At 48.9% G+C, this 27,269-nt stretch overlaps 12 protein-coding genes across 12 annotated transcripts; 6 read left to right on the top strand and 6 right to left on the bottom strand.

Annotated features, from left to right (window-relative positions):
• Nucleotides 1-170: 170 nt before the first annotated feature.
• Nucleotides 171-2,108, top strand: N7509_007666 (putative topoisomerase family protein TRF4; the record flags this gene model as incomplete). Its single annotated transcript, XM_056632303.1, has 2 exons — nt 171-1,679; nt 1,740-2,108. The coding sequence occupies 2 exons, from the start codon at nt 171-173 to the stop codon at nt 2,106-2,108; spliced, it is 1,878 nt and encodes a 625-aa protein (XP_056487854.1).
• Nucleotides 2,109-3,098: 990 nt separating this feature from the next.
• Nucleotides 3,099-3,533, top strand: N7509_007665 (uncharacterized protein; the record flags this gene model as incomplete). Its single annotated transcript, XM_056632302.1, has 1 exon — nt 3,099-3,533. The coding sequence occupies one exon, from the start codon at nt 3,099-3,101 to the stop codon at nt 3,531-3,533; it is 435 nt and encodes a 144-aa protein (XP_056487853.1).
• Nucleotides 3,534-4,050: 517 nt separating this feature from the next.
• On the top strand, nt 4,051-5,451 carry N7509_007664 (uncharacterized protein; the record flags this gene model as incomplete). The annotated part of the gene is made up of 1 exon (XM_056632301.1): nt 4,051-5,451. The coding sequence occupies one exon, from the start codon at nt 4,051-4,053 to the stop codon at nt 5,449-5,451; it is 1,401 nt and encodes a 466-aa protein (XP_056487852.1).
• A 2,230-nt stretch (nt 5,452-7,681) lies between these two features.
• On the bottom strand, nt 7,682-8,995 carry N7509_007663 (D-arabinose 1-dehydrogenase (NAD(P)(+)) ARA2; the record flags this gene model as incomplete). The annotated part of the gene is made up of 3 exons (XM_056632300.1): nt 7,682-8,370; nt 8,517-8,645; nt 8,719-8,995. The coding sequence occupies 3 exons, from the start codon at nt 8,993-8,995 to the stop codon at nt 7,682-7,684; spliced, it is 1,095 nt and encodes a 364-aa protein (XP_056487851.1).
• A 927-nt stretch (nt 8,996-9,922) lies between these two features.
• Nucleotides 9,923-10,429, bottom strand: N7509_007662 (import motor complex subunit PAM16; the record flags this gene model as incomplete). The annotated part of the gene is made up of 2 exons (XM_056632299.1): nt 9,923-10,330; nt 10,427-10,429. 2 exons carry the CDS (start codon nt 10,427-10,429, stop codon nt 9,923-9,925), a joined length of 411 nt encoding a protein of 136 aa, XP_056487850.1.
• A 563-nt stretch (nt 10,430-10,992) lies between these two features.
• On the top strand, nt 10,993-12,887 carry N7509_007661 (PEX28-32 family peroxisomal membrane protein; the record flags this gene model as incomplete). The annotated part of the gene is made up of 2 exons (XM_056632298.1): nt 10,993-12,174; nt 12,237-12,887. 2 exons carry the CDS (start codon nt 10,993-10,995, stop codon nt 12,885-12,887), a joined length of 1,833 nt encoding a protein of 610 aa, XP_056487849.1.
• A 404-nt stretch (nt 12,888-13,291) lies between these two features.
• Nucleotides 13,292-15,266, bottom strand: N7509_007660 (Zn(II)2Cys6 transcription factor; the record flags this gene model as incomplete). The annotated part of the gene is made up of 4 exons (XM_056632297.1): nt 13,292-13,865; nt 13,953-14,162; nt 14,288-15,040; nt 15,106-15,266. The coding sequence occupies 4 exons, from the start codon at nt 15,264-15,266 to the stop codon at nt 13,292-13,294; spliced, it is 1,698 nt and encodes a 565-aa protein (XP_056487848.1).
• A 906-nt stretch (nt 15,267-16,172) lies between these two features.
• N7509_007659 (uncharacterized protein) lies at nt 16,173-18,395 on the top strand (the record flags this gene model as incomplete). Its single annotated transcript, XM_056632296.1, has 5 exons — nt 16,173-16,484; nt 16,557-17,136; nt 17,189-17,586; nt 17,639-18,098; nt 18,160-18,395. 5 exons carry the CDS (start codon nt 16,173-16,175, stop codon nt 18,393-18,395), a joined length of 1,986 nt encoding a protein of 661 aa, XP_056487847.1.
• Nucleotides 18,396-18,666: 271 nt separating this feature from the next.
• On the bottom strand, nt 18,667-20,102 carry N7509_007658 (putative integral membrane protein; the record flags this gene model as incomplete). The annotated part of the gene is made up of 6 exons (XM_056632295.1): nt 18,667-19,036; nt 19,123-19,595; nt 19,644-19,711; nt 19,767-19,803; nt 19,856-19,875; nt 19,928-20,102. 6 exons carry the CDS (start codon nt 20,100-20,102, stop codon nt 18,667-18,669), a joined length of 1,143 nt encoding a protein of 380 aa, XP_056487846.1.
• A 1,877-nt stretch (nt 20,103-21,979) lies between these two features.
• Nucleotides 21,980-23,271, bottom strand: N7509_007657 (uncharacterized protein; the record flags this gene model as incomplete). Its single annotated transcript, XM_056632294.1, has 5 exons — nt 21,980-22,113; nt 22,174-22,243; nt 22,345-22,667; nt 22,755-22,910; nt 22,983-23,271. The coding sequence occupies 5 exons, from the start codon at nt 23,269-23,271 to the stop codon at nt 21,980-21,982; spliced, it is 972 nt and encodes a 323-aa protein (XP_056487845.1).
• Nucleotides 23,272-24,006: 735 nt separating this feature from the next.
• On the top strand, nt 24,007-26,011 carry N7509_007656 (putative MFS sugar transporter; the record flags this gene model as incomplete). The annotated part of the gene is made up of 8 exons (XM_056632293.1): nt 24,007-24,078; nt 24,137-24,411; nt 24,465-25,011; nt 25,066-25,153; nt 25,205-25,403; nt 25,462-25,562; nt 25,615-25,713; nt 25,779-26,011. The coding sequence occupies 8 exons, from the start codon at nt 24,007-24,009 to the stop codon at nt 26,009-26,011; spliced, it is 1,614 nt and encodes a 537-aa protein (XP_056487844.1).
• Nucleotides 26,012-26,551: 540 nt separating this feature from the next.
• N7509_007655 (uncharacterized protein) lies at nt 26,552-27,091 on the bottom strand (the record flags this gene model as incomplete). The annotated part of the gene is made up of 2 exons (XM_056632292.1): nt 26,552-26,630; nt 26,784-27,091. The coding sequence occupies 2 exons, from the start codon at nt 27,089-27,091 to the stop codon at nt 26,552-26,554; spliced, it is 387 nt and encodes a 128-aa protein (XP_056487843.1).
• Nucleotides 27,092-27,269: the final 178 nt, after the last annotated feature.

The following is a 27,269-nucleotide window of genomic DNA, read 5'->3' as shown; positions in this document are numbered from 1 at the left end:
AGAGCGATGTGTGAGGTGAGACTAATACACATTCTGCCACCCAACACCGCCTCCGCGATAAGACGCACATCTTTTTTTTTCTGCGGGCCTCCATTGAGCATCAGATCTGATTTCACAAGGTATTCTGTCCAGTTCGTCAAATCCCACGCCCACTCTCCCTTCTCAACGCCATGGCGCCCTTCGTCTTCCAGGGGAACGATGCGCCACGGGGACCATCCGGAAAAGGTCGAGACAACCGAGACCGTCGGTCGCGTCCAAGACGCGATTTCACATTTCGCTTCCCCCATACCTCCGAGCGACCTCTGCTGGCGCCGAAGCGAGAAACGACACCAGAGCTTCTGACAGCAGACGATGAGAAATTGGCACCAAAATTCGCGTCTCTTGACGCGTTGAGTGACAGCGAGGAAGCGGAGATGGACTTCTCGGACTCTTCAGACGATGAATCGCGACCTCGAAAACGACGTGCTGTCGCATCTGACGACAAGGATGGCGATTCAAAACCTAAGCCGGCCCCAGCGCCAACCCCAAAATGGTCCAACCCCGACCCATATACAGTCTTGCCGCCGCCCGATGAGACCACAGGCAAGAAGCTTGATGTCGTGAAATTGATTCGCAAAGCTCGGCTGGCAACCAGCAGTGCGCCAAAGCAGGAAGATGCGGTGGCCGAGAACCATGACTTCATCTCGTTGGGCAATATGGATGGACTAGGACAAGAGGAAGAGGAGGACAAAAGAGAAAGCCCTCCGGCGAATGCCCCCAGAGGCCCCAAAAGCATGGCGAACCAGAACCAGACCCAGCCGAGCCAAGATTCTGCAGTTTTGCAGCGCAAACGAACCCGTGATGATGAACCTAAGGGCTTCTCCACAAAGGTCGGAAAACCTATGTCAAGGTTCCACAGTGATGGCTCTGTGCTTTATGCTTGGAAGGCCCTGTCCCCACAATCTGCTACACCCTGGACTGATGGAATGAGTGCTTTGCATATGGGCACTCGTCTACATCAGGAGGTTCTTTCCTTTTATAATTGGATCAAGCCCCATGACTTTGAACACCTTGTGCGACAGGATCTCATCCAGCGGTTGGAGACGGTGTTCAAGGAGAGATACCCCGGCGTACAATTGCATGCTTTTGGTTCGTTTGCCTCGGGGCTATACCTCCCCATTGCTGATGTTGATTTGGTTCTCATGTCTCGAGATTTCACTCGCTCTGGGAAGAGAAACTTTGGCGAAAGACCTGGCCAGATCTATGCATTCAGTGCATTCATCAAGAACGCGGGCATCGCAGTTCCTGGGTCCATTGAAAGTATTGCGCACGCTCGTGTGCCCATTATAAAATTCGTGGACAAGGTTACCGGGCTGCGCGTTGACCTGTCTTTTGACAATGACAGTGGCGTTAAGGCGAACGAGACGTTCAGAATGTGGAGGGAGCAGTATCCAGCGATGCCAGTAATCGTTTCGGTCATCAAGCAGTTCTTGCTTATCCGAGGACTGAATGAGGTACCGACCGGAGGCCTCGGTGGTTTCTCTATCACCTGCCTGGTTGCGAGTCTGCTGCAGCATATGCCGCGGCGTGAGGAGTTGAATCTGGGCAAGATCCTGTTAAACTTCTTTGATTATTACGGCAATATCTTCCGTTATGAAGAAGTCGGTATTCGTATGAATCCGCCAATGTTCTTTAACAAGGTAAGTTGAACCCTAATGCGCGATCCATTTACAATACACCATCCTAACACCCCGCCGTAGCAATTTGGCAACCGGGATCGTCTCACGATTGAGGACCCAAACAACCCAGACAATGACATCTCGGGCGGAACCAAGGAGATTGCATTGGTGTTCCGGACCTTCTCCCAGGCCTTTACCATATTGTCTCGGCGTATGGTTGAGCTGGCGAACTCCGAAGACGCAAAGGGTAGTATTTTGGGCTCAATAATTGCCGCCAACTACGAAGAGTACATGATCCAACGATTCCAACTGCGTGAGGTGTACGAGTCCGCCAGTCGATTCGACATCTACCGCAATCCTCCTCCACCTCCGGTTTCATCGCCTCCGCAATATTCTCAACCGCCTCCGCCTCTGCCTCCTGGTCCACCGCCCACAATTCGCGCCGCATAAATGTCGCCCGCGATGTATTTATTGTACAGTCTTGATGGCTGCACGATATCGGTCAACTTCTTCTGCGTGTTTGATTAATTGTTAGAGATACCCTCCGTTACGCTCCGTGGAAATAGAAATACATCTACGATGATGTCGATGTCGGTCTTGACTTTCGTTGGTAGTTTGGCAGCATCATTTGTTGCATTTTCGGCGCTTTTCTTTTCTTTTCCCTTTTTGTTGTCTTTGGTTTCAAGTTATATTCTTACCCTACAAGCCGAAAGGATATTCTAACCCGAATGCGAATGCGAATGCGGAATGATGAAATCCTTGAATGGACTCACCCCTCCCACTGGCAGGTATACCAATTCGAGTTCGAGTTCGAAGTTCCCCGAAACGGTTATGATTTCAAGCGTTCTGTCCGACTTGTGTTGATGCACTGTACTGCACTGCACCGCGCTACATTTTGAGCAATGGCAGATCTTCTGTGACTGCTGATTCAACTCGCTCACTGTTTATGATTATTACAAAGGTATTTTTTATCTAGTCCAATGAATCCTTTTGGCCGACTGGTGATCTGAGATTACTTGCTTGTCTGACTGGTGTTTACACCCCTTCCGATCCTCCTTCTCATCAAGGACGAGCTATATGCTATTTCTTGGAGAGGATACGAGGTATGCCGTCCTTGGACTATGGGCACTCTGATTACGGACGGACCGCACTACTACCACCAGGCATCGTCGATACAGGAAACGAGATTGCTTTTGAGTATCAAACCAACTGGCCACACGGTAGGTATATTCGGGGAGATCCTCCTTCCGAAGAAGAGGAGTGTGCGCGTTTGGTCGAGTGGTTTCTCAAAAGAGGAACAGACGTCAATACGCAAGACCCCCTTGGTCGCACCATGCTACACCAAGCAACTTTTCAAAACTGCACAGAATCAGTCAAGCTCCTGCTCAAAAGAGGGGCCACCCCATGGCAAAAGATTCATTCGGTCAAATTCCCCTTCACATGGCTTGTAGTGATAAATTGAATGACTGCGAACAACCTGGAGATACTATTTTCAATATCCTTTTTGAAGCGGGCAGCGATCCTAATTCTAAGGACGAAAATGGCGATACCCCTCTGCATATGGCTGCACGGAGTTCATTTTCAGTTGGACTTCGTATCCTCAGACGAGATGGCCGGGCGGACTTTATGGCGAAAATTAACCGTGGCAATCTCCCCCTCTATGAAGGGATTGGTATGATAAATACTTCAAGTGACGAAAGCATGGTGGAGCTACGAAGAGCCTACACTGATTGCAACTTGGTGAACAGTGATGGTAAAACCATCTGGGATTTGATTCAGAAAAATCTTGACTTCGACGACATGGAGTATTTCACCGAAGCTTTCTCTCGTGTGCTGCTTGAAGATGAAGAGTCCGAGAGCGAGTCTGGATTTTGAGTTGCTTCTTCGGGTGACGGGTCAGGGGAGGACAACTCAGACAGTAAGGACTCTTCACACGCTAGTGAATATGGCAAGGCAACCATGGATTATGAGACTCTTCCTAAGTTCAATCATAGTAGTAGCATTGATTAAAGGCTCCGCCATGAATTGACAGCGGGAATACTCCCAGTTACAGTCATTCTCGACATCGGCTTGACTAACGTTGCTTCAAGTTAGCGTCGACCATTTATTGAACTGTGCGCATTAAACCGAGGGGTTCGGTAAAATGCGCCGTTTATATCATAGTAGGACGAAGCCCATGGAATCCCATAGAATTTAAAGGTTTTCGGATGGATCTTTGCAAATTATGTGGATAGTGGCTTGACCCTATGCCACCGAAAATTTGCATGACAGATGTAGGCTTGGCGAAGGTGCTTGGTGCTGCCGGCCAGCCGGTGTCCAAAAGTTTTTCTTAACCGACCATAAACACCATCTTCACTATGATTTAACTGAGACCCCCTTTTCAGAGAGAAACATGCTCTCTACGTTGCCAGCAGAGCTGCTGTTCTCAATAACAAGCTATCTTGATAGCCACACGGATATTCTGCGGCTTGCCTCCTGTTGTCGTGCCTTATATCCAATTTTGCTACCTAAAGTCTTTACATCGCTCGAACTGATAGAACACCGCAACGGCCACTTGAGTCATCTGGTGCACACACTCGCATCCAATCCGGCATTAGCGCACGAAGTGCGCACTATCCGCATAGCCCTCAGCTGGCGACCGACTTCCGGCGTGCGATATGAACAGGAGGTTATCCTACCAGTTCTGAAATCAACCCTGGGGCCCAACGAAAACCTATCCACATGGGGCTTGCAACTACAGAGTCGAGAGAATAATGATGTATGGGCTGTTCTGCTTTTGGCGCTTATGCCTAATCTGGAGGATCTGGTCCTACAGGTTGATGAATTTTCAAACTACAGTCTCGAGTGGATGGCCAGGGTCGCCGCAAAGGAAACCTCTGGTTTGTCTAAATTAAGACACTTTACACTCGATTGTTCGGATGTAGATGGTGGTCTCAGCTCATCGCATTTTCTCCCAATACTTCGACTTCCCTCGTTACGAAGCTTTTGTGGCCATTTGATATGTGATTCTGGTACCTCTGATGAGGATTATGTTGAAGATGAAGACTTCCATGCGGCCAGCTACGTGCCTGACAATGTTGGGTACTCCGATATCACTCATATCCACCTCAGGTCCAGTTGTTCTCGAAGAGGCTTTGCGGATTTGATCGGCGCACCCAAGAGCCTCGAATCTTTCATCTTTGAGCATTCCGATAACCCTAATAGCTCGGATGATGAGGGGATTTACGCGTCGAGATACTACCCACCATTGCAAAGACATCAGGACACCTTGCAAACATTAACACTGACCGACGAGTGCACCAACGAGTATGCCGCTTACCCTAGTTACGACTATGAATATGTCGGATCGTTCGCAGGATTCAGCGCGCTGAAGGAACTTCGGCTGCAGATATCTCATATAATAGACTGGAACCAGGGCTGGAGTGACCGGGGCAAGATATCAAGCAAAAGATTCAGTGATGTTTTGCCTCCATCGCTGGAAAGCCTTATCCTTGATGATCTAGAGTCAGAGCATACAACTGAACTAGCTAAGGCATTTAAAGACCTGCTCCTAGGAGGGAAGTACCGCTACCCAAACCTGACTTATTTAGAGGTCAAAGGAAACTGGATGCATGTCCATCAGTCAACTGAGGAGTCTAACGCTAAACCTCGTCCTATACCTGCTATGACAGAGGTGTTTGCGGACTTCAAGATGGAACTCGAGTTATTATGTTCGGCTACGGGAGTTGAGTTTCGTCTACGTGATTTGCATGTTGAGGATATCATCAAGCAGAATTATTTGTATGGCTTTTAGAGTGATGCTTTTAGAGTGATGCCCTGTGACTGGGTAGTTGGTCACTATAGCAAGTTGCAAATAGGCATGCATAATAAGATCTGATTTTAAGGGCAAGTATCTTATCGGCGACAATCTCATTCCGGGATCCCGTTTCCTCATATTACACTTTACAGTGCTATCCAAAGGTTATCTTAGAGCGGCCCTCAACTGACCGCTGCCCACCCAATGAATGATGTACGTTAAGGTGTTGGCAGTAGGTTCAGAAACGAGTGATCGAGTGTACATAATTCAAGCCTATTTCGAGAATGACTGAAGTACTAGTAGTATCTAGTATGAATATGGACACTAAGAACATTCGAAGACAACTCCCGGAAATAGCCACAGTTTCTGGAAACTGAATATTAGTACCGCGCATCATGGTCCATTATTTACTCAACCCTATTCACAGGTCCGCTACCTAATATAGAATATGAACACCTGGGAAAGGAAAGACGCTGAAAATGAAGATTTTCAAAGTACAAATATCTTACATTGTAGCGAGCCTTCTAGTTACAAGACTCCGCCCCTCTCACCCCGGAATCAAAACCCAGGTAGGAAAGGCGATGTGGGACGGGGCCATTGAAGAACAGCAAGACAATTGTTCGCAAATGAAATGAACGCGTGTCAGCACTAGTACTATTGACTTTAGTAGTTTGGGGCGACAAAAACAGAACCATTTCTGGCCCCGACATTTGGTGCAGATCATTTCTTGGTACGGAGTACATGAAGAAGAGTGCGAGCCTTCCTCGCCCCCAATAAATGTGGATCGTGATTGAAGGCTATGTAAGCGACAGAATTGAGCCAGGTGGCCCTGGAAGATAATATAAATAGACGAAAAGGGGTAGCCACCGGGTAAGATATTTGATTGTTCAAGTCCCGCGATTCCATCACTCTCTATCTCAATCTCCAGTTTCTGTTTTATACGGAGATTACCTAAATACCCATATACTCTTACCGAAAACGAACCCTTTCAAGTCATCATGAGATATCTCAGCCTCCTCCTCCTCGGCGCTATCATTGGCTTCGCCAATGCCGCAGCTATTCCAGAGCCGGAAGCTCTCTCGGTCGAGTTGGCCCCACGATGTGGAAATTGTACGTACTTTCATTCCTTCTTCCAGTGCCACGGGTCCAAGTCAGAAATACTAACAGGAATATCGATATAGCTGGACAAGCCTGTACGACTAATGGCACTCGGGATATTTGTTGTGACGGTTATTGTTTTTACCAAAACAATGATGTTAACCAGCCGTTGCTGTGTACCTAAGGAGTCTCTTTCGTTGAGCCGGGGCATTACAGGTGGTAACTGACGGTTTATTAACTGTCATGTTCCATAATTGAAATGAGTTGATCATAAAGGAGAGCTATGTTTTATTGTAACTTACAAGATCCCGAGGTCCTGTCAATGAATGTCTTCTTCCAATCCACTACTCCCAAGGTGCGACCACTAAATCGGAAGGGAAAGCCAACTTGAAGGAAATCCATTATTAGTATCACGGTATTTTATAGCTCGGTCCGAGGTTAAATCTGTTGTTTAATTTCATAGTACGGTCTATCATGATCCTATCAAACGATTGCTTCGCTGTGTTCCTCTCGTGAATCAAAGGGCCATTCATCAAAGGATTTGGCTCGTGTGTCCGAAGAAGTTCAACCATAATTTGTCTTTTACCGACATTGCCAAAGCACCCTGAGGATAAAGGTTGGCGTAGCTCGTCAAAGTATTCCCTCACCTCGTTCCAAATAACCTATTTCTTTGATGTTGCGAGTTGCGGCCACGCCGAAAGGAGGGTTTGACCAACGCAGTTTGATACGCGTTTCGTTCCCCCTCCACGATACGACCTCGATATGATCATTCCATGTCTGAACTCCTATAGAGTTTCAAAGACCACTGATGCACAGGAGAGGATTCACCAGTAGGTAGCATGAGGGACCTTGGTCGAGCGCAAAGCCGCAACAGCTCTGCCGCCATCCCCACTGGCAGGTGGATGATCATCTTTCTGAATTCAACCACCTGGGCATAATAGTATTTATTGTCGTGTCTGCCGTGAATTGACGGCGGGAATATCACTAGTTCGTACTAGTAGTATCTCGTATGAATATGAACAACTCTATATACAACCCAAATTTCGCAATAAGAACATTCGAAGACAACTTGGGAATAGCCACATTTTCTGGACACTGGATATTAGCACCGCGCATCATCGTCCATTATTCACTCAAGCCGTCTCTCCACATCCAACGGCGGGGTCAACATTCCTTCATCCAGAGTAGAATCGTCAATGGCAGGAGAATCGATGGGCTCCCCTTCGACCTCAAGGCTTCTAACGAGAGCGAGATGCTCCTCAGACAACGAATTCTTGAAGTCCGCATCAGGGCTTGCCCACACATAATCCACCCACTCCTCCCCAATAACATCACGAATCTCCGCAGCCAGCTGCAAAATATTTGTGCGGCGCGTACGAGACCAAGCCCGATCAGTAATCAATCCCTCCGACGGCGTCAAAATATTCGAAGTCGTCGGAGTCGAAGTACCCTTTCCTTCAAACTCCCCATCCTCACAATTCTCAAGCCCCTCAACAATACTATTCCAAACCCTCAACGTCTCATCCAACTCAGCAACATTACTAACCCCCATAACACTAACCCCCAACCTCCTCCCAGCACCAACACTCTTAACAGAAATGAAACCCGGATCCGAATCAACACCCTTCGCCATCGGCGGCCCCAAACCACCAGCCCCAGCCCCATCCCTAAGCCAAGACTCAAGCGCAAACCGAATAGCAACAACTTCCAACTTCTCCCCGCGCCCATCAACAACACCCGCCGCATCACGAACAACACCCCGCAACCCATCAGGCGCAGGATGAAAATCCCCCCATAGACCCAATCGGCACTCCATCCCTACGCAAAAGTCCCATCCCCAACGGCGAAGCATTAGGAACAACGTCCACGCCGGCCTTAATCAGTCTCAGGCAACGCCTGCGTCGCCAACCGCGTATTCTGCAACGTATAGTTCGCATAACTCATAACGATATCGAGGGGTTCACCCGTCTGAACGAGTACCATTTCCGCAAGTGTCGAGAGTACGTCGACCGGGTACCCGGAGATACCAACGTAGCGCAGGACACCCTCTTCATCGCGAAGCCGGCGCAATTCGCGCACCGCAGTTAAAACTTCTGCGGGGCTGACGAATTCCACGTCATGGCAGTAGACGACGTCTCAGATAATTTGTGTGGAGTCTTTTCAGACTGCGGCGGACGCTGGATCGGATCCAGGGTGGGGAGTAGTCGAATGAGGAGGAGGCGATTCGGCCTACTTTTGTGAGGAGGTGGTATGTGTTTCTTGGGTGGGAGGTGGTGATTGCGGGCGAGGAGAGGGCTTGGCCGAGGAGGTCTTCGGCGGGACCGTAGTAGGGGGATGTGTCGAAGGCGCGGATTCCGTGGGATAGGGCGCGGTGGACGAGTTCTGTTGTTGGGAGGGCGTAGGGGTCTGCGTTGTACTGGGAGTTGAAGGTTGCTGTGCCCATTATTAATGGGGGGGAGGGTTGATGAGAGGGGGGTGGAGGGGCGCATTGTGGTGGTAGTGGTGGTCATTGAGTTAGGGAGGGAGGAGAGAGGAGAGATATGAATTGAGAAGAAGGAAAATATATCCAGGGAAGATAGAAGATAGGGACAGGGGAAGAGTAGAGTAGAGTAGGATAGATTTGGATCGAATTATCCCGATGCGGAGAGAGTGGGACAGAAATGAAGATAATTGGAATTCCGCGATTTCCCCCACTCCACTCCGGATGGCGCCATGGCGGTTAGTGTTAGTTCCAGGCTGTTGCAAACCCTTTCCATTTTCAAGTTAGTTCAAGTTTCCGGGGCTGCTAGTGAAATCGGGGGGGATTCAAGAGCCGAAGTGCGAGTCGGAGGGAGTTGGGGAAGTTCCTCTACAATTGCCGTTTCCTCCGTGCGGCGGTGGCAAAAAAGTGGTACTTTTGTGCTTTTGTTACTTTGAAGACTTTATTACTTTAAATACTTTTTATGCAGGACAGTCAAGGGCATTAGAACATGTGCAGTTTACAGCTATAGTACATATGATTTTCCCAAGGCAGAGTGGAGAAGGGGGGAAGGGTGATATACACAGGGCCCCGAAGGCCGGAGAGATCAAATCATCGCGATGAGTCGATGTCAATCCCTCACTCTAAGACAGAAAAGAGAGAAATAAATGGAGAGGGCTTCTCCCTCACGGGAACCCCCAAAAACGCCATGCTATGCCAAATCAAAAGATGAGGGATCCGGAGTACTTTCGCGACAAGAGGCGACCGAAGTGGGCGGGTGGACGGTGGACGAGGATGCGCAGGTGAAAAACGGAACCCAAACCCATGTCGCAATAATTCAAGTAGGATAAAGATGCAACGAGAAGCGCAGGAAGTCACCAAGTGACCCTATGGCGGAGTCTCGGTACTGCTTCACCGGTCCTTGTAGACCTTGGGGTTCCAGCCTTCACTCAATTCCTTATCCTGCGCCGCCTTTCGCTGCGTTTGGCGGACTTCCATCTCTATCCGTTCGCGCGCACGTAGAATCTTGCTCTGAAGGTAGAAACTGCCACCCTTCTGAGGATCGTTCAGGTCGAACAGCTTCTTGAATCGCTCCGTGACATGTTCGGCACTGAGTTCGGCACCGCCACCGGGGGGCTTGACGTTGAGGATCTTATAGGACTCATCGAGGGTGATTCCGGAGCCACCGCTGAAGGCACTTCCTCCTTTCTTGCCGGCGTTATGTTTGCCGGTGGCCTGGGCCTGCTTGTAGGCTTCACCGAAGGCGCGGCCGAAGACCCGGGCTCCGGTGATGATGACTTGGGAGACAATGCGGTGCGCCTGGAGTGGGGAATAGAATTGTTAATAGCAATTCGAATGAAATGAAATGAGACGGAATAAGAAACTCATGAAATTCCTCTCTGGAAAAGTACTCACCATGACGTGGACGGGGAAGGGCGATGATCACAAGGAGGTGAAGAAGGAAGAAGGGGAAAATTTCGGCTGCGCGTTTTAGCGTCGGGAGACAGCAGAGTATACAGTAGAGTAGAGGTAGACACAACACAACACAACAGTACATGGTATTCAGTTAATTATCACCAGATGTGAACCTATATTTTAGTCTATTTAATTCTCATGATTATTATTATATTCTAGAATATAATATATACCATAGATATAATGTCTATTCTATACTCTGCTTCCACCACCGCTACTCCCACTCTCGGCCTCAACACAGTCACATGTCCCCCCCAACTCCCCCCCGCAGATCACTTTGGAGCCGACGAACCTCCCTCATGCCCTGCCCTGCCTCGCCTCGCTCTTAAAAGCATTTGATCGCCCGCTCCAGATGAGCTGACAACGACTCCCATGACGTCTCCGTAATTGGATGGCAGCTTTAGGTACCTTTCCCTCTCCCCTGCCTACCTGCCCTACCTGCCCTACCTCCCCTCTCCATCCAACCCATCTAATGCCAGCTAGAAGATCTTCCGTGGATCGATTCCATGGCACCCTCAACGCCCATGCAGGATGGCCAGTCTGATTCTTTACCTCCGACCATCGCCGCTTTCTCCCCTTCTACCATCTCCGGCTCAGCCCTAACCTCGCGGCAACGCTCCAGCGTCATCGTGCATCGCAAATCACCACTGTTGGTGGCTACGCCGCCATCCATCACCAGGGCCCTCGCCTACTCCCACCCATTCCTCTTACCACTGAATAAACTCGTCGGCCTATTATCATGGACAACAGGGGATCCATGGCAGAGCTTCCTATTGGTAGCCACCTTCTGGACAGTGGTGCTATACAGCGATGCCATCATCCTCTGGGCGGGCCCGATTCTCGTCGTCATCAGCCTGATCCTCGGCATGTATGGACGGCGCTATTCACCCCTCTCATCAACAACTTCCACAGGCGAAAAACACCCGGGGAAAACGTCGACAGATACCACGACTCGCCATCAAAAAAGCTTGGACGATATCGTTGAGACTCTGCGTACTTTCACAACGCGGTGTAATATCCTACTCGAACCTCTGCTCGATTTGACCGATTTCCTATCCACACAACGCACAGCAACATCCGCTACGACTCGTCCTGCGTTGACTGCTCTCTTCCTCCGTATCCTATTGGTGACGCCCATCTGGATCGCTTTAACTCTCCCTCCCTTTTACATAATTACCACCCGCCGCGTCGTGATGATCGTCGGCACTATAATTCTCACATACCACTCGCGCCCGGCCCGAGTATCCCGCGTCATTCTCTGGCGCTCCCGTGCTGTACGCCGTCTATGCGGCATGATCACCGGTCTTTCGGTGGCAGATGGGCCGAGCGCGACAAAGACACAAGCCCAGGGCCAGGGTCAGGGCCAGGGTCTGAATATTGCGACTCGCCGGCGTGGAGATGCTTCCGGGGTCCGATTTACTTTTGTTGTGTACGAGAACCAACGGCGCTGGCTTGGAATCGGGTGGACTTATTCCTTGTTCCCGGCTGAACGGGGTGCCTGGACTGATGAACACTTGAATTCTGTTCCGGCGAAGGACTCGTTTGAACTTCCTGATGTTCAGACTGGTGGTTCTAAGTGGCGCTGGGTGGAGGGAAGTGAGTGGCGCATCGAAGGTGCGGATAACTCTGCGAACGGCAAGGATTCCAAGGCGTCTAATGTTGAGGGATGGATCTACTATGATAATAAGGTATGCATCGAGTTTGGTTTATAAATCCCCCTCTCCAAACCTATCTCTAACGGTATGATCAGTGGAATGACGGACGCCGTGGCCAAGATGGCTGGGACCGATATACACGCCGAAGGAAGTGGTACCGCGACGCCGAACTCGTCGAACTCCAACAAGAAAACAACGAGACTTCTGAAGAAAACGTCTCAGCCTTAACCCAGGCCCTAGAAAAGGAAAAGGAAAAAGGAACCAACAAAGAGAAAGACTCCGAACAAGAACCCACCCCCAGCACCAGTGCCGGCCTTTCCAACTCCACACCTCTCAAATCCCGCCGCCGACGCTGGTTCAGCAGCGGCAGTAAGGAAAAGGATCGCGCCAGCATTGGTGGCGCCGGCGGCGACGCTGGCGGAACCTCCGCTGCTGATGTCGGTCGATCTACCAGCTCGAATCCGAATGCGAATTCGAATGCGGCGCCTTCAGCGGACGGCCCTTCTTCGGACGGTAGTGCACGTGCCACACCCCCACGCCCGATCAGCACCAATTCTCGCAAACCGTCGCATCATAGTGGGCGCGAGGGAAGTGCTATGACGAGCGATAGCGCTAGTACTCGCGAAAAAGAGATTGCTAGTTCGCAGGATCGACTTGATCGCTGGGGGATGCGTGCTGCTGGTGGTACGGAGAGGGCGGAGCGGGAGTTTGGATTGAGTGATGAGGTGAATATGGGATTGAGTTGAGTTGAGTTAGACTGCTTTTGCTCGTACCCATATCATTCTTCTTGGTGTCCATGCATCCGAGTCATTTTTGTCTTTGCTTTTTTCTCTCTCTGTGTGTGTTGGTCGCTTTATGGGGGTTTCTTGGGGGTTGGAGTGGTTTCGGTTTGAAGGGTTATGGGTTTTACGTGAACGATTTTAAATACCCTATTGAAGTTCATGATGCAGATGTTGTCACATTGCTCGTTGCTCTATATATTACAATTCTATGCCGTACAATTCACATAAACATCATATCGTAGCAGAGGGAGAGGGGTGTGGTGGATGCAGTGTAGGAGGACTTTTGGAGAGAAGAAAGACGAAAAGGGAAAAGGGAAAAGGAAGAGAGCACTCGCAGAGGAGGACACAGTAGGTAGAGAAACGCCGCTTCAAGCAAGTGTCAAATCCCACTGCAACTCCTCCAAAATATCAAACCAATGCACATTCTCCATCTTCTTGCCAGTCGAATTTCGAGTATAGGCATCCCTTCTCGACCACAGAATCCTAAGTACCTCTTTCGCACGCTGAGTATTCCCAATTCCGAAATTACTCTGCAATTTAGCCAGTGAATTGACGACGAGATCTCTGTGCACCAAGACCTCGCTCTCACAGCCTGAGATGAATAGCGGGAATGTGAGTGCCGAGTACTCGCAGTGGTCGTCCAGGTGAAGTGATTCAATGCGCGAGAGACATCTGTCAATGGCGATGGCTTTGGGTATGGAAATTAATGAAGTTAATTCGATTTCGGTTTCCGCGAGGGAGGGGGTATCGGCGGTTGTTCGTGGTTGGGGTTGGGGTTGGGGTTGGGTTTGCATTCGTTCGAGGATGGAGTGGAGGTATATGAATCCTGCGTCGCGGAAACATTCTGCGACGAGTTGGAGGCGGCTTAGGGTTTCGGTTGTTAGGCCTTGCGGGATGATATAGCGGGTGTTGGTATGGGACCATGTGAGGAGGGAGTCGTTTCTGGAAGGGTAAAGGTGAGTCAGCTAATGCAGTTCTTTAATTTAGAGAATTGTGTTCAAGTTCCCTTGAAGGAAGAGCGAAACGCACATGGAGGCTATTGCGAGACGGAGAGAAATAGTATCGTTTTGTAAAGTGGGAAGTTCAACGATGCTTGCGCAGAGATTCAAGATCTGCTCGGTGTACCCGATGTATATGTCTAATCTGGGCGGGCCCAGGTCTGTATGTGTGGCAAAGTCCTCGCTAGGAGTGATGCGTTTGCGATTGCTAATTCGAGCCATGTTATAGGCGTAAACATATCTGCGTAATTGTTAGTTAAATTGTGGCCTTGAGACCAGCCTCGAATTATATGACTTACAAGCCTCGAAGAAATTCCGCTGCATCCCTGTCCATGGCTACCAATCCCCCCACGGGAAGCAATTAACCGCTGTAAAGCATTCAGGTGAACCACCCATTGCTTCACACTTCCACGAACAACTTCATACTTGCACAGTAGCCCCACTGCCAACATGGTATCATCGGAGAGACCATTCGTGGCGCTATCGGCGATTGCTGTCCGAATACCGCTGAGGGCTCGGCCGTAGAAACCTGCCGCAGCAGTTTGTGCGCTGAAGCCCGCCGAGCGGTTTGCAAGGTGAAGAGCAGAGAGCGCGCAAACAGCCTTCATTAGAAGAGGCGATGAAATTGCGCGAGGAATTAGTAGGGACCGTAGTGGGTTGTCGTCACTTTCGAGGTTGGCGAGAAGTCGGGATCCGAATTCCACGTGATATTGTAGGTAATGAGTCTCGTGGTCGCCCAAGTGGCTGATAAAGCTGTGTTGCCGCGGAATCATTGTCAGAATATCACTTTGGCCGGATGATAGAGGTGTCGTGTGTTCATCGATGTAGTCTCCGTGGTCTGGGCGTTCCTCCAAATCGATGATTCGTCCTCGTGGTGAACACGGTTGAGATGGACTCGGGGAGAGCGAGATTGTAGTAGGCGAAGGTTGCATGTACATCCATGAATCTGAAGAGGGCGATGGTGCCGGGGACATGAGCTGAGATGGCGTGGAAACACTCAGCCGTCGTCGTTTTTGTTCTTCTGCTTGGTTGAAGACTTGCGCTGACGGGCCCAACGGTTGCACCCAGAGATCTCCATAGCCTTCGCAGGTTCGACCTTGCTTGAGGCAGTTGTTACAGCTACCCAATGATCAGCCATGTTTCATATATATATTATTGATCAATTTTGCAAAAACAATCCCTACCTCGGCTTGGCTTTGTCGCAACCTTTGCGGCGCTTTTTGCAGGTGATGCATCCCGAGCGAGTCCATGGAGTACCAGATTGACGGTTTCGGATCTTTTTCACGGGGGTGGCCCCGGTGATATCCGGAGAACGTGCCCAACCGGTATCAGCGTAGGTTGGCATGGTGTATGGGGAGTGAAGGAAGGTCACATCGCGAACTGTTCCCCGCGAACTGATAGCCACGGTATATCCGCCATACCCGATCGGGGCAAAATTGCGCCAGCACGTGACTCTTATCGGGCTGTCAGGGACCGCCCTGGGGAATCAACATGCATGAACACATGCACATACGTATTGTGTGAAATATTGATATGTGTTAATCCTAGGATAGAAGGTACTGTCGAGGGTAAGCACAGATGATGATAAACTCTGCTAGTACATGTCATATGTAACAATATATATACTAACTAAGGTAGTACATACTCGTGCATAGATCGCACCAAAGCACGTACCTGGGAAGCCCCCGCGATCCACCCGCCGCCCTTTGGGGAGTACTGTTATTTGAACCACCATTTTTACTAATTGGACTACATTCTACCTACTTGGACTATCTTAGTCTTCCGATTTTGAATAGCAGACTAGTAGCTACCTAAATTGGAATATATTGGCATATTTATTTTATCTGAGGTAGCTACTAGTAGTCTACCATTCAAGGGCTGTCAAGGATAGTGGGCAATAAAGGGCTGCAAAATTGTTGTGCTACTGTATATTGAATTTGTGTAGTAAATACTAAATACATCCTACTCTGAATACAGAACAGAAGGACCATGGTCCGATTAGCAAAAAGGGTGGTTCAAGTAGCAGCCCTCCTTTGGGGAAGCACGCTAGTCCTTAAGGGGTAAGTACATCCCAGTTGTTGCCGATAAGAAAAAGATACGCGATCCTTAAATTGCCCTGGCCCTTCCCTTCCCCTCTCCAGAAATTCCCCTCTCAGCTTCCCCGGATTCTCTCCATTTTGACATCCCCTCCCCTCCCCTCCAATTCCTCCCTCCCACACACTCCCCCCATCGGGTCATCTCATACGCAAATATGGTGACTCAAGCCCGCCATCCCTTCGACCCTATCTCCCCGGAGGAGATCAAGCTCGCCGTCCGTATTCTCGAGGCGGCCTTTCCCGGAGTAGAACTGCGTTATAAGCGGATTGATCTGAATGAGCCTATTAAGAATGATGTCCTACCATACATCGAGGCCGAGCGCCTACGACGACCTCTCCCCTCTCCACCGGCCCGTCTCCTCTACACCCTCTTTCACCGTCTCGACACCGGCGCATTCTATAAGGCTGTCTTGAATGCCGATAAGCGGACCATTGTATATGCCAAGGAACTTCCACGCGAGGTACAGGTATGTATCATCACTTTTCCCCAGCCATTGCTTTGCGGTCAAACCCCTTTGTCTAACAAGCTTGTTTTATAGGGCCCCATTGACCCCGACGAAATTACGGAGATCGAAGAGCTTTGCATGAGACACCCCGCGGTTCTCGCCGAAATTGAGAAACTACAATTGCCCGCCGGGGTGGCAGTTTGCAACGATCCCTGGATGTATGGAACAGATAATGAGACCGAGTCACGGCGGCTCTTCCAATGCTTCATGTACCTGGTCGAGGTGGATCACCCTCAGAATAACCATTATTCCCTGCCGTGCAAGTTCTCACCGGTGTTTGACGGTCTCACTCACGAATTGGTCCGAATGGACTATCTCCCTGGTGGCCCGGATTCTGAAACTACTCAAACACAGCCCTGGAAGCCTGTCAAGGCTATCCAATACACCCACGATCTGTTGGATGAACCTGTCAGAACGGACTTGAAGCCGTACATTGTTCAGCAGCCAGAGGGACCCTCATACACAGCAGATGGAAACTCTATCTATTGGCAGAAGTGGCGCTTTCGTCTTGGTTTTAATATTCGAGAGGGCCTCGTCCTCTATAACATTACATATGATAACCGCAATGTCTTCTACCGTCTTGCTGTTTCAGAGATGACGGTGCCATATGGAGGTAAGTCACCACTTTGCCGATCTTTTTGTGTCTCTTAACTAATTTTTCCAAGATCCTCGTGCTCCATACCACCGAAAGCAGGCATTTGATGTTGGTGACACAGGCTTTGGCATGAACGCTAATCAGTTGTCTCTCGGATGTGATTGCCTGGGCCACATCAAATATTTTGATGGCTACCGAAATGACTGCAAAGGAAACCCCGTTCAATTAAAGAACGTGATTTGCATGCACGAACAAGATAATGGCCTACAGCACAAGCACACCAACTATCGGACCGGTGCTGCCACCGTCGTGCGTAACCGTCAATTGGTTCTCCAAATGATCTGCACCGTTGCGAATTATGAATACATTTTCGCATATATCTTCGACCAGGCAGGAAACGTTGAACTTGAGGTCCGCGCCACCGGAATTCTATCAACTGTTCCATTTGACAATGAGAATGGCCAGACTGTCCCCCTGGGGCACAAATGTGGGCCCCGGCGTGATGGCTCCCTTCCATCAGCACATGTTCTCATTCCGCATCGACCCTGCCATTGATGGTTTTAAAAATACTGTTTATTATGAAGATAGCGTGCCTATGCCTGAAGACGACAGCAACCCATGGCTTGTTGGCTACACTACTGAGTCTACAGTTATGAACAAGGCTAGTACGGCAAACACGAGTGTTGACCGTAACCGCGTGTTCAAGATCCGCAACGATACAATTAATAACCCCATCACATATAAACCAGTGGCCTACAAGCTCCAGACTGCGCCAAGCCAGATGCTTCTTGTGAACAAGAACGCCCTCGGTTACCGCCGAGCTGAGTTCGCTACCAAGCCTATCTGGGTAACCAAATATCAAGACGACGAACTCTACGCCGCTGGCGAGTTCACGAACCAAAGCCGTCGTGCCGAGGGTGTCGAAACTTGGGTACAACGCAAGGATAACACCGAGAATGAGGATGTTGTTCTCTGGCACAGTAAGTTTCCTTTAAAAAGTCTTTTTCATCTCTGCTATAACACTCACTAACTCCTATCTAGCCTTCGGCCTAACTCACAACCCCCGCATCGAAGACTTCCCCGTCATGCCGATGGAGCGTGTCAGTGTTATGCTGAAACCTGATGGGTTCTTCACCAAGAATCCGGCTTTGGATGTCCCTCAATCTACTCAAACCTTCAACAAGTCCACACTCCACCCGGAGACCAGCGGTGCCTGCTGCTCTCCCTCTGCCAGATCTGGATCTGGTAAGGCGAAGCTGTATAAACGCATTGACTGAGAGATATGCTGCTTTTGATACCCTTTCTTTCTTATTTTCGGGCTTGGTAGCCTACATTTTGGATTTTAGATATGACATTATGAACTTGCACAGTTGAATGAATCTGATGTCCAGGCTTTGAGGCCTAGACAAATTTAGATAGATCTTCCCTACTACCATTGCTCTTCTTATCGTAGGCAACCACATGTTGTAGTTCAAAAACTTATCGCTCAACATTATTAAACCTGGGGGTTTCCCTTATACTAATATCACATTCCAGGACCTGGCTGTTTTAAACACCATGATGTCGGTTTTCATGAGCCGAAGAGACGTCGACATCAACCGTCCTTGTAACTCCAATACCACCAAAGGACTCGCTTCGTAAATTGTCATGATGCCCGTTGTCTACATTGACAGTCGTTTCAATCCTTGGATTACCTTGTGCGTTGAACATGAGCACATCCTCGTCAGACTCCCTCTCAAGAACACTCATTTGCTTCGTGCTTCGTTGCGTCTTGCTTTGGTTTCGTAGCGTGTCCATCTTATAATCGGAAGGGCTCGTCGTTGCTTTATTGCTCGAGTATTCGCGGAGGACTTTCTTCAAAAGGGCCGAAAGGGCAGGGAGACAGGTGCAGATTACTCCGATAGAGATTTCGGCATTTCTGTGGAAGATGGGAGAGTCAGTGGGGTTTCAATTATGCGCCCTGGATGGGGGTGCACTCCAGGGCTGGGATAACTTTCGACATACCCAAGCATATTGACCCTCATAAAGGCCAATGTGGTATCTTTCGATTTGGCGGTAACAACAATCAGAGCCAAACGGATGATACTGGATGCGACAGCCAATCCACCCGCACCAAGGATAGCAATGACTCTCATCTTCTTCTTGGTCGACATTTGAAGACTTAGAGTCAAGGGCAATGGCAGTAATAGAACAATCAGATCACTAGTAACACTGATGACAGCATCAGCCATGATGATGGCGTTTTCGTCCATGCAACTGCCCTCGATATTGGGGTCCCAGAATTTGGATATTGGGTTGCAGAGTCGGATTTTGACGATAACTGCCGGAATGTAGTAGGCAAGCATGATTCCCATGAAGGCGTAAATGAAAATGACGGCTTTGCGGAAAGGACTGAATACGCGGGTCATGATCCAAAGAAGACAGAATTTCGTGATGTATGCTGTTGGTCCGTACATGACCAATGTCACGTAAACGGTCTGTGATATTAGTTACCGTAGCACCTTCTGAATTTTGTCCCAACTCACTTTTGAAAAAGGAATGAGGTCTTCATCAGGTACGTCTGTGAGGTGAAGTCCTCCTCCATAATGTCCCACTAAAAGACTGTCAGTGAGAAAACTCATATGATATACTCATGATATAACACATACTGAGGATGGCAGTTATTGAATAGCAGACACCGAGAAACTTCGAGAGCATTAGTGAATATCCTGGAACTAGAGGGCAAAATTATCCATACCCATGCCGCCGTACAGGCCCCTTTGAAACAGGTTAGCTATCGTTTGACTATAGTGAAGGGAAGTACACTTACAGTCCTCCTTTCCAAATCCATTCAGAATGAACTGACGAGTATAAACTCGAAGACCAAAGAAAATGGTCATCGTAATGATACATAGTGACTGGCAAGCATAATTCCACTTCTGCACACTGCGTTCGATATCGACATCGCCGGAGTCTCGTGCCAACAACGCCATGATAGACGGCATCATGTCAACACCATAAGTATATGCTCACAAGGCCAAAGTCACAGGACTCGAGTCGGTCCTTTTTGGGGTCCTCTCTGGATATTATACTCGAAAGAGTACTTGGCACAGCATTCCCCCTGCTCAAGACGCATACCGGGAACATCTTACGACAATTAGGTTCATAATTTCTGTATTGACAGTATCCACTTCGGATTGACGGCGAACCGGTGGACTGGAAAGGTCCGATCGGCTTTTTCGAAACACTTCTTGCAAGAATGTGCCCCACGAGGGAAATTGGCAGATACCCACTATAGACAAGATGGACATGTGCGCATGGAGAAGTAAGCAGAAGTGGGTAGGCACGAGTATCTTTCACTATTCTATTTTAGTGCATTGTATGGAGTAGTTGCCTACTTTGGGACAGAGGACATGTCCGGAGTAACATACTTGCTAGGTTCAAATAATTACAATACTCCAAAGTTACCTATCTATACTATCGAAACCTGTTTCCCTCGGATATCGTAGGGTGCGGTAACGGATTCAAAAGGCTTAACCTTGGAAGCATTTCCGATATGCGTTTTGTAAAGTCTACTAGTATCAAAATAGGACTAGCGATGAGTTTTGCCGAGGAAAAACCAAATGACATGCTTTATCAAGATGGTTTCTACGATACTTTTTTGATATCAATTGATCCTTCGATCTCGGAACAGATAGGGCTTATGAACGGTATGGGGTCGAAACCAACTTGATTACGGGGTACTATATGTGCAGGTCCATTTGAGGTTCGGACGTACACCGAGCAACTGACTCGGACACTGGTAGTATAAACTACGAGTGGTTACTAGTAGCAACTTCAATTTCAACTCTCTCCCGCTGCTCATGTATTGCCCACGGATTTGGAGGCACTTGGGCACATCATTTGGAGAAGGGAGTCTCGCATTGTAATTATGTACCACCCTTACGTACTTCTGAGTCTGGAATTTGGTCGCGACGCGAAGGATTTCGATGCTTTTGGTGGGCCCACACTATAACACGGGAGAGGCGGAAAGTGGAGCTTAACGTTAGGATCTCCACCAGTCGCCTGCCCGGGGCAGGGGTTCTTGAGGGTGACGATATGCAGGCTAACGGATTAGATAGCCTTGGGGGTGGATCGAGGCGGCCAGACCAGAGTGCGGTGGAAACTCTTAGTAAATATTAGCAAATTGGGAACGACGATGGAGAAGTCAAAAATACGAGGAGAAAGGTTCCACACAACTCCCACTGGTGACTTGAATCGCTCAGGGACTTAAACCCGATAATCCTTCTTCTAAGACGATCCCGGCAGAGGATGAGAACTGCAGAAAAGCGTTGATCGGAAAAACGGCATCATATGATACGCGTAGCCCGTTCTCCAACGCTGCTCATTTCCTGCTACGCTGCTTCGTCCGTTATTCTCATTTTTGTGCTCTTCCTTAAAACATGTATATTCCGGGTCTCTCGGCCCGCCAGTCTGGGGAATGGGTCACTTAGTAGATGTGGATCTTCGTCGAGGTAGGATATTAGAGGCGAAAAGCAGCGGGAACTCCCTGCTGGACCCGAAAGTCACATCTACATATGGAGTACGGAGTACGGGTCGTGGCTCGTTTTCGTTTCAAGAAAAACTCACAATTCGTACCATTCTCCGTACTGATCTTCGAAAGTGGCGATAATCAACACATTCGTTCGGCTATTGGATCTGCGATCGTCGCTTTCAAGTTCTTGTCGGCCGATTCAAGGAACCTGATTCAGTACATTCAATTAAGTTATTGATGTCAAACCTTGAGAGTAATTAATTTTTCGGTACTTGCATTGAGTTTCATTGACGGTCCCGCTCTCGGTGAAAGAAAAAAGCCACCGATGCCAACTATCTTATTTCATATCTAGAAGATGGCCATCATGTTGGGAGGAGAGGATACACCACCCGGCATATTCAATGGCACGGACGCCACGAAAAAGCTCCACCGCTGCAGCTCCTCACAAGTTCGCGATAACACTTCTAGATCGAATAGTTCACCTGTTATTCTGCTTTAGTACATTTTCCTTACTCCGGGGTGGATATCGCATTCGTGCTTACCGATCGGCATGCCCCATCCGGCGAGTACATACTCATGCAGGAAGATATCAGGGGATTGAGGAGGGTAAACCTATGACGTGTGTTAAAGAATAATCCCCTTGTGGCCAAATATTCGGCCAAATATTCGGCTTTTCAGATGGTTCAAAAATGTCAAGGGATCTGTCGTCTTACCTCCCAACTAATGGCATCACTAGCAATCGCGGCGAATCCGCTGTCCCACAACCACCGAAGCACATCAGTTGTCGCTTCCATGCCAGCGTGTTCAGGACTGGAATTGTCAGAGTAGGCCTTCTTTTGGGCATCCGTCATTACGGTGTCCCATTCTTTCGTGACTCCAACGCGAACAAAGAGGATATCACCCTTTTGGAAGGTGATATTGCTTTCCTTGGCGATTTCGTGAATATCCGACAAGCGCACCTGGTGCGTCGAAAAAGTGGAATATTCAATCCCCTTTTCCTCAGCCCATGTGGCATAGTCGATCAATACTCCACGTCCTATCACGCGATAACCGTTAGTTAGTCCCTGGGGCCCGGGGAGTCCGAAGGATTGAGACAAGCACAAGGAAAAATATCAAGACTGACCGGCAATTCCTTCCCGCGCCCAATGTTGAAGTCCGATGCGATCATTTCCACGGTCGTTAATTTCTTCAGCTGTTGTTCCGCCGTAGAAAACACGTTCGGATTGACCCGGGACTGTTTGAGAAAAGTGGCGCAGCCCATCCCACTGGCTACTTTGTTCTATGTGGCTGGTTAACTTCCATGTAGGCTATGCGAGTAAAAGCCCAGACTCAGTTTATAGTTGTAACTTACGAGGATTCATCGTATAAATATCATCAAATGCTACACCTCCAAGGAGGGGTACAATTTGATGCTGGCATGACTGCCGGTTGAGATTAGGATAGTCCAATTTGGTCAACTCCCATCCCATAGTGACACGACGACCAGTCTTGATCTCATTCGCAGCCGCCTTAGCTACCACTTCAGGGGTCAGAATAGCCAGTTTACCTAGGCCCTCCTCGTAGCTGCCAGGCTTTCCCGCCCAAACCTGCTTGGGGTTGGGAAGCTCATCAAAGGGGATATCAAAGGGAGATTGAGACATGGCTCTATTTCGATATTCCTCGTATTTGACCAAATAGTGTCAAGGAGGGGTATGATTCAACTTCAATATATCAGTAGCTGGCTAAATAGTGGCATTTCCGCGGAGGATAACCGAGTCAATCTTGTGTGAAAGTTTCGGGAGTAGTTCGGGGTGGAGTAATTACCCCTCGTGGGTATTCCACACATGCTGCCATCCCAGGGCGTCAGTCGTGCGATTTCAAGTACTTTTTTTTTCATCCTTTTTGCCGAACTCGAACCATCCCGATGCTGCACTGCAGTTTGACCCCGCATAATGAATGGGGCATGCCAATAGTATCCGTTTGTTGGGATTCTGCCGTGATGTTGATCTGCATCTGGCCTGGATGGCCCATCTTCGTACGAGTAAGTTCGAGGGCTTGTTCTCGCCATTACGAGTAATACGCTTTGTACAATGGGCCCACGCCTGTGACAGCCTTAGCCGCTGTAGTGAATGATCGGCAAGTGAGTTGTTTCTGCTCACGGTCGAACTTTAATAAAAACTTGCATCCACAGGCTGGTGGGTCAGGTCCACCAAGCTGTCAACGAGTTACTTCTCTGTCTGTTGCCCCCTTTGCTGGTCGCAAGGAGGAAGAAGTTGTTTTGCTCGCTCTTTTTTCCCGCGAACTTAGGCCTGCGTAGTCACGAACCTATGTTGGCATCCTCTTTGACCATCTAAACAGCACTCTCCCCCTTGGGCTAGACTCCGAATCGCTTCATCATGGCTCGGTTCGGGTCGCAGACCAGTACCTATAATAGGCTGGTGACTATCTTTGTTGCCATTGGGTCTATGGTGAGCTATTGTCACTGGAATATACGCGCCAGCTAGAAGTCTAATATATTACATACAGACCTACGGTTATTGTGCTTCTATCATCTCCAGTACGATCGGTCAGCCAGGATGGTATACCTATTTCAACCTTCCTGCTGAAGGCAAGCCTGGATATGACACGATCACGACTCCCGTCATCTCTACTGCAAATGGTGTTTTCAGCGCTGGTGGTGCTGTCGGCACACTGTTCATTATGTGGTCCTGTGATTTCTTCGGTCGCAAAGCGAACATTCAGTTTGGTGCCTTTTTCTCGATGTTCGGAGGCGCACTGCAGGGTGGTGCCAACTCAATTGAGTATGAAAAATACCCAAGCCTCTACAATGCAGCCACATACTAACATCAAAAAGAATGTTCCAAGCAGGTCGCTTTATCTGCGGTCTTGGAATCGGTATTCTAGTCACTGTCTGCCCTATGTACCTCTCGGAGATGTCGAGCGCCCAGCGTCGCGGTTGGCTAGTCGGTCACCATGCCATCTTCCTTGTTTTCGGATACATGCTTGCTGGCTGGGTTGGGTTCGCGTGCTACTACGCGGAGAGCACCATTCCTGCCTTCGGTTGGAGATTCCCTCTGGCTCTGCAGTGTCTGCCGGCGTTGGTTCTACTTATCGGTTCTCCTTGGCTGCCGCGCTCCCCTCGTTGGTTGATTTCGAAGGGCAAATTTGACGAGGCCGAGCTTGTGCTTCAGCGACTTCGTCAAACTCCCGATGATCCCGACAATCTAGTCGCCAAGGAGGAGTTCTATCAGACCAAGGAGCAGATTCAACTTGAGGCAGAGAAGCTGGCGGCCTACGGCAGTGTCTGGAAGGCTGTTGTCAAGAAGCCTTCCTACCGGAAGCGCATGATCATTGGTTTCCTTACTCAGTGGGGTGCCGAATTTGGCGGCCCTCTCATCATCGTGAGTCCAGAAATTTCTGGTTATCTTTACCGTACATCCTGCTGATACAAACAGAACAACTATGCCGTTCTTCTGTACACCAATCTCGGCATGGAAGGCAGTATGCCTCTGCTGCTAAGTGCTGTTTGGCTGACAACCGCCGGTAAGACTTGATCTAAATCTTTCGATATCATTAGTACTAATCTTGTCATAGGTGTAATTTACAACCCCCTGGGTGCTTGGCTTCACGACAAAGTCAACTCTCGACGTGGTATGTATATGACCGGTTTCGCTGGTATCATTGTTAGCACATCTTGCCTTGCTGCTATGACAGCACAGTATGCTGGCACGACCAACAAGGTTGGAAACGGTTTCGGTATCTTCTTTATCTACCTCTATCTGGCCTTCCAAGGGTGAGTCTCAACTTTCCACACTGCGTTCCATATTTTCGATATGCTAATCCCTTCAAAGTACATGCTGTGACACTACCATGTATCTCTACGTTTCCGAGATCTTCCCTACCGAAATCCGCCCCATCGGCATGGGTTTCTCGTTGTTCGGCCAGTTTGCCGGTAAGTCCATCATTCATTCCAGGAACGAACGGCATTTACTAAAATATTGAAGCTACACTCATTCTTTTGGAAACGGCACCTATGGGTTTCGCCAATGTTGGCTGGAAATACTATCTGGTCATCATTTGCTGGTCTGCTTTCTTCATTCCCGGTACGTTCACGACATTCAACCCATTGGATTTTACCATGGACTAATCATGCTGACTATTTTGATAGTGATCTACTTCTTCTGGCCCGAGACTGCCCGCCTTACCCTCGAGGAAATCGCCCAGAACTTCGGCGAAGAAGTTGCCGTGAAGATCACCGATGCGACCGACGAAGAAAAGGCTAAGATCGATCGCCAAATTGCCCATCCCGATGGTGTTCTTCCTCCCTCCGAGAGCTCCGGCTCTGCAAAGGATGTCGAGAAAGAGGGTGTCGTTACCGGTCAGAACGATGCTCAAGCTTAATCCCAGTTGATTCAGCCGAACGCTTTCCTGGGTAACAGCCCCTTGAAAAGGCACTTACAATAAAATATCATAATATGGTGGAATTGGATCGACGCGGTCTCAAGTTGGATTCTTGAACCACTTGGTACCTCACGACAATCCTTGGTGGGTTGTTTTAATGACTTTAGATAGCTGAAATATGCCTAGCAATATACAGTTCCTTTTTAATATCTGACCTTCTCCTTGTGTGGATTTTTCTTCGCCATTCGTAAGGGTCAACCATCAAAATGTCGACTACAATAAACAGTTGTTTGACAACATTAGGGGGAAAGTCAAATTGGACATGTTTGACGCTGATAAATTTGGGAAAGTGCAATCTAGTTTGAGAAGAAAGCGACGTCGTGATGATACCACAAATATAGGTTAGGGCCTTGGTTGAATGTTAAACTCCAGGATGCATTCATTGTCGTGTTAATCGCATGCTTTGATGCTTGCCCAAGCCCATCAGGAAGCTGGTTCGAATAGTCTCAGGCCATCTAGTCCTATGCAATAACCTAAGGATCAATCAGAGCTGGTCATCATCCACTTGACGAGGTACTTCTCCCGAATATAACCAAGTAGTAGGCTATATCCACAGAGTCTGTGCTCAAATATGCGAATGTCACTTACGCGCTATCATCAGGAAGAACGCAGGCAGGGTTACTCGCTTGACTGAGCTTCGTCAAAAGCTGTTCTCACAAATTAGCAACTAGCACTCTCCCCAGGGGTATCTTTCCATTCAATATAGGCGTACCGGGTCACAACAAGCTGCTTTTCGCCCATCTTGACAAGAGCTATAGGTTGTCTTTCCACTCTTGGCTTCATCCACTTTATTGGCTCTGATGCCTTCAATTCGAACCCATTAGCAGCTATCCCTTTCTTTTCGCAGATGAAATCCCAATCTTGGCTATAGCTTCTCAGGGAAGACATACAAGTTTTCCCAGTATATAAGAAGCCCAGTAGTGCGTTCTGGTCTAATTTTTCGCAGCATACGCCAGGGGGACCCGCAGGAATGGGATTGACGGGCTTGATGCAGGAGAATTCGGCGCTCGCGACGGCCATGAGGGCGAGTAATGTGACGATCTTCATATTCGCGCGTTTTCTCTGAAGCTATTGCTTTGGTTTTCGCTGGGCATCTTGAAGAAAATGGCTTGGCTGCAGAATCTGTAAGGTGTTGAGGGGCGGCTGGCGATCTTCAGTTTTCCACATCGAGAATAACCAGACCCACTCAGCCAGGGGC

The sequence above is a fragment of the Penicillium cosmopolitanum genome (assembly GCF_028827165.1).
Source record: "Penicillium cosmopolitanum strain IBT 29677 chromosome Unknown utg000008l:1.0-4398992.0:1.0-4402845.0, whole genome shotgun sequence".
Lineage (NCBI taxonomy): Eukaryota > Fungi > Ascomycota > Eurotiomycetes > Eurotiales > Aspergillaceae > Penicillium > Penicillium cosmopolitanum.
Note: the sequence above shows the minus strand (reverse complement) of the source record. Positions and strands in the feature narration are given on the sequence as shown.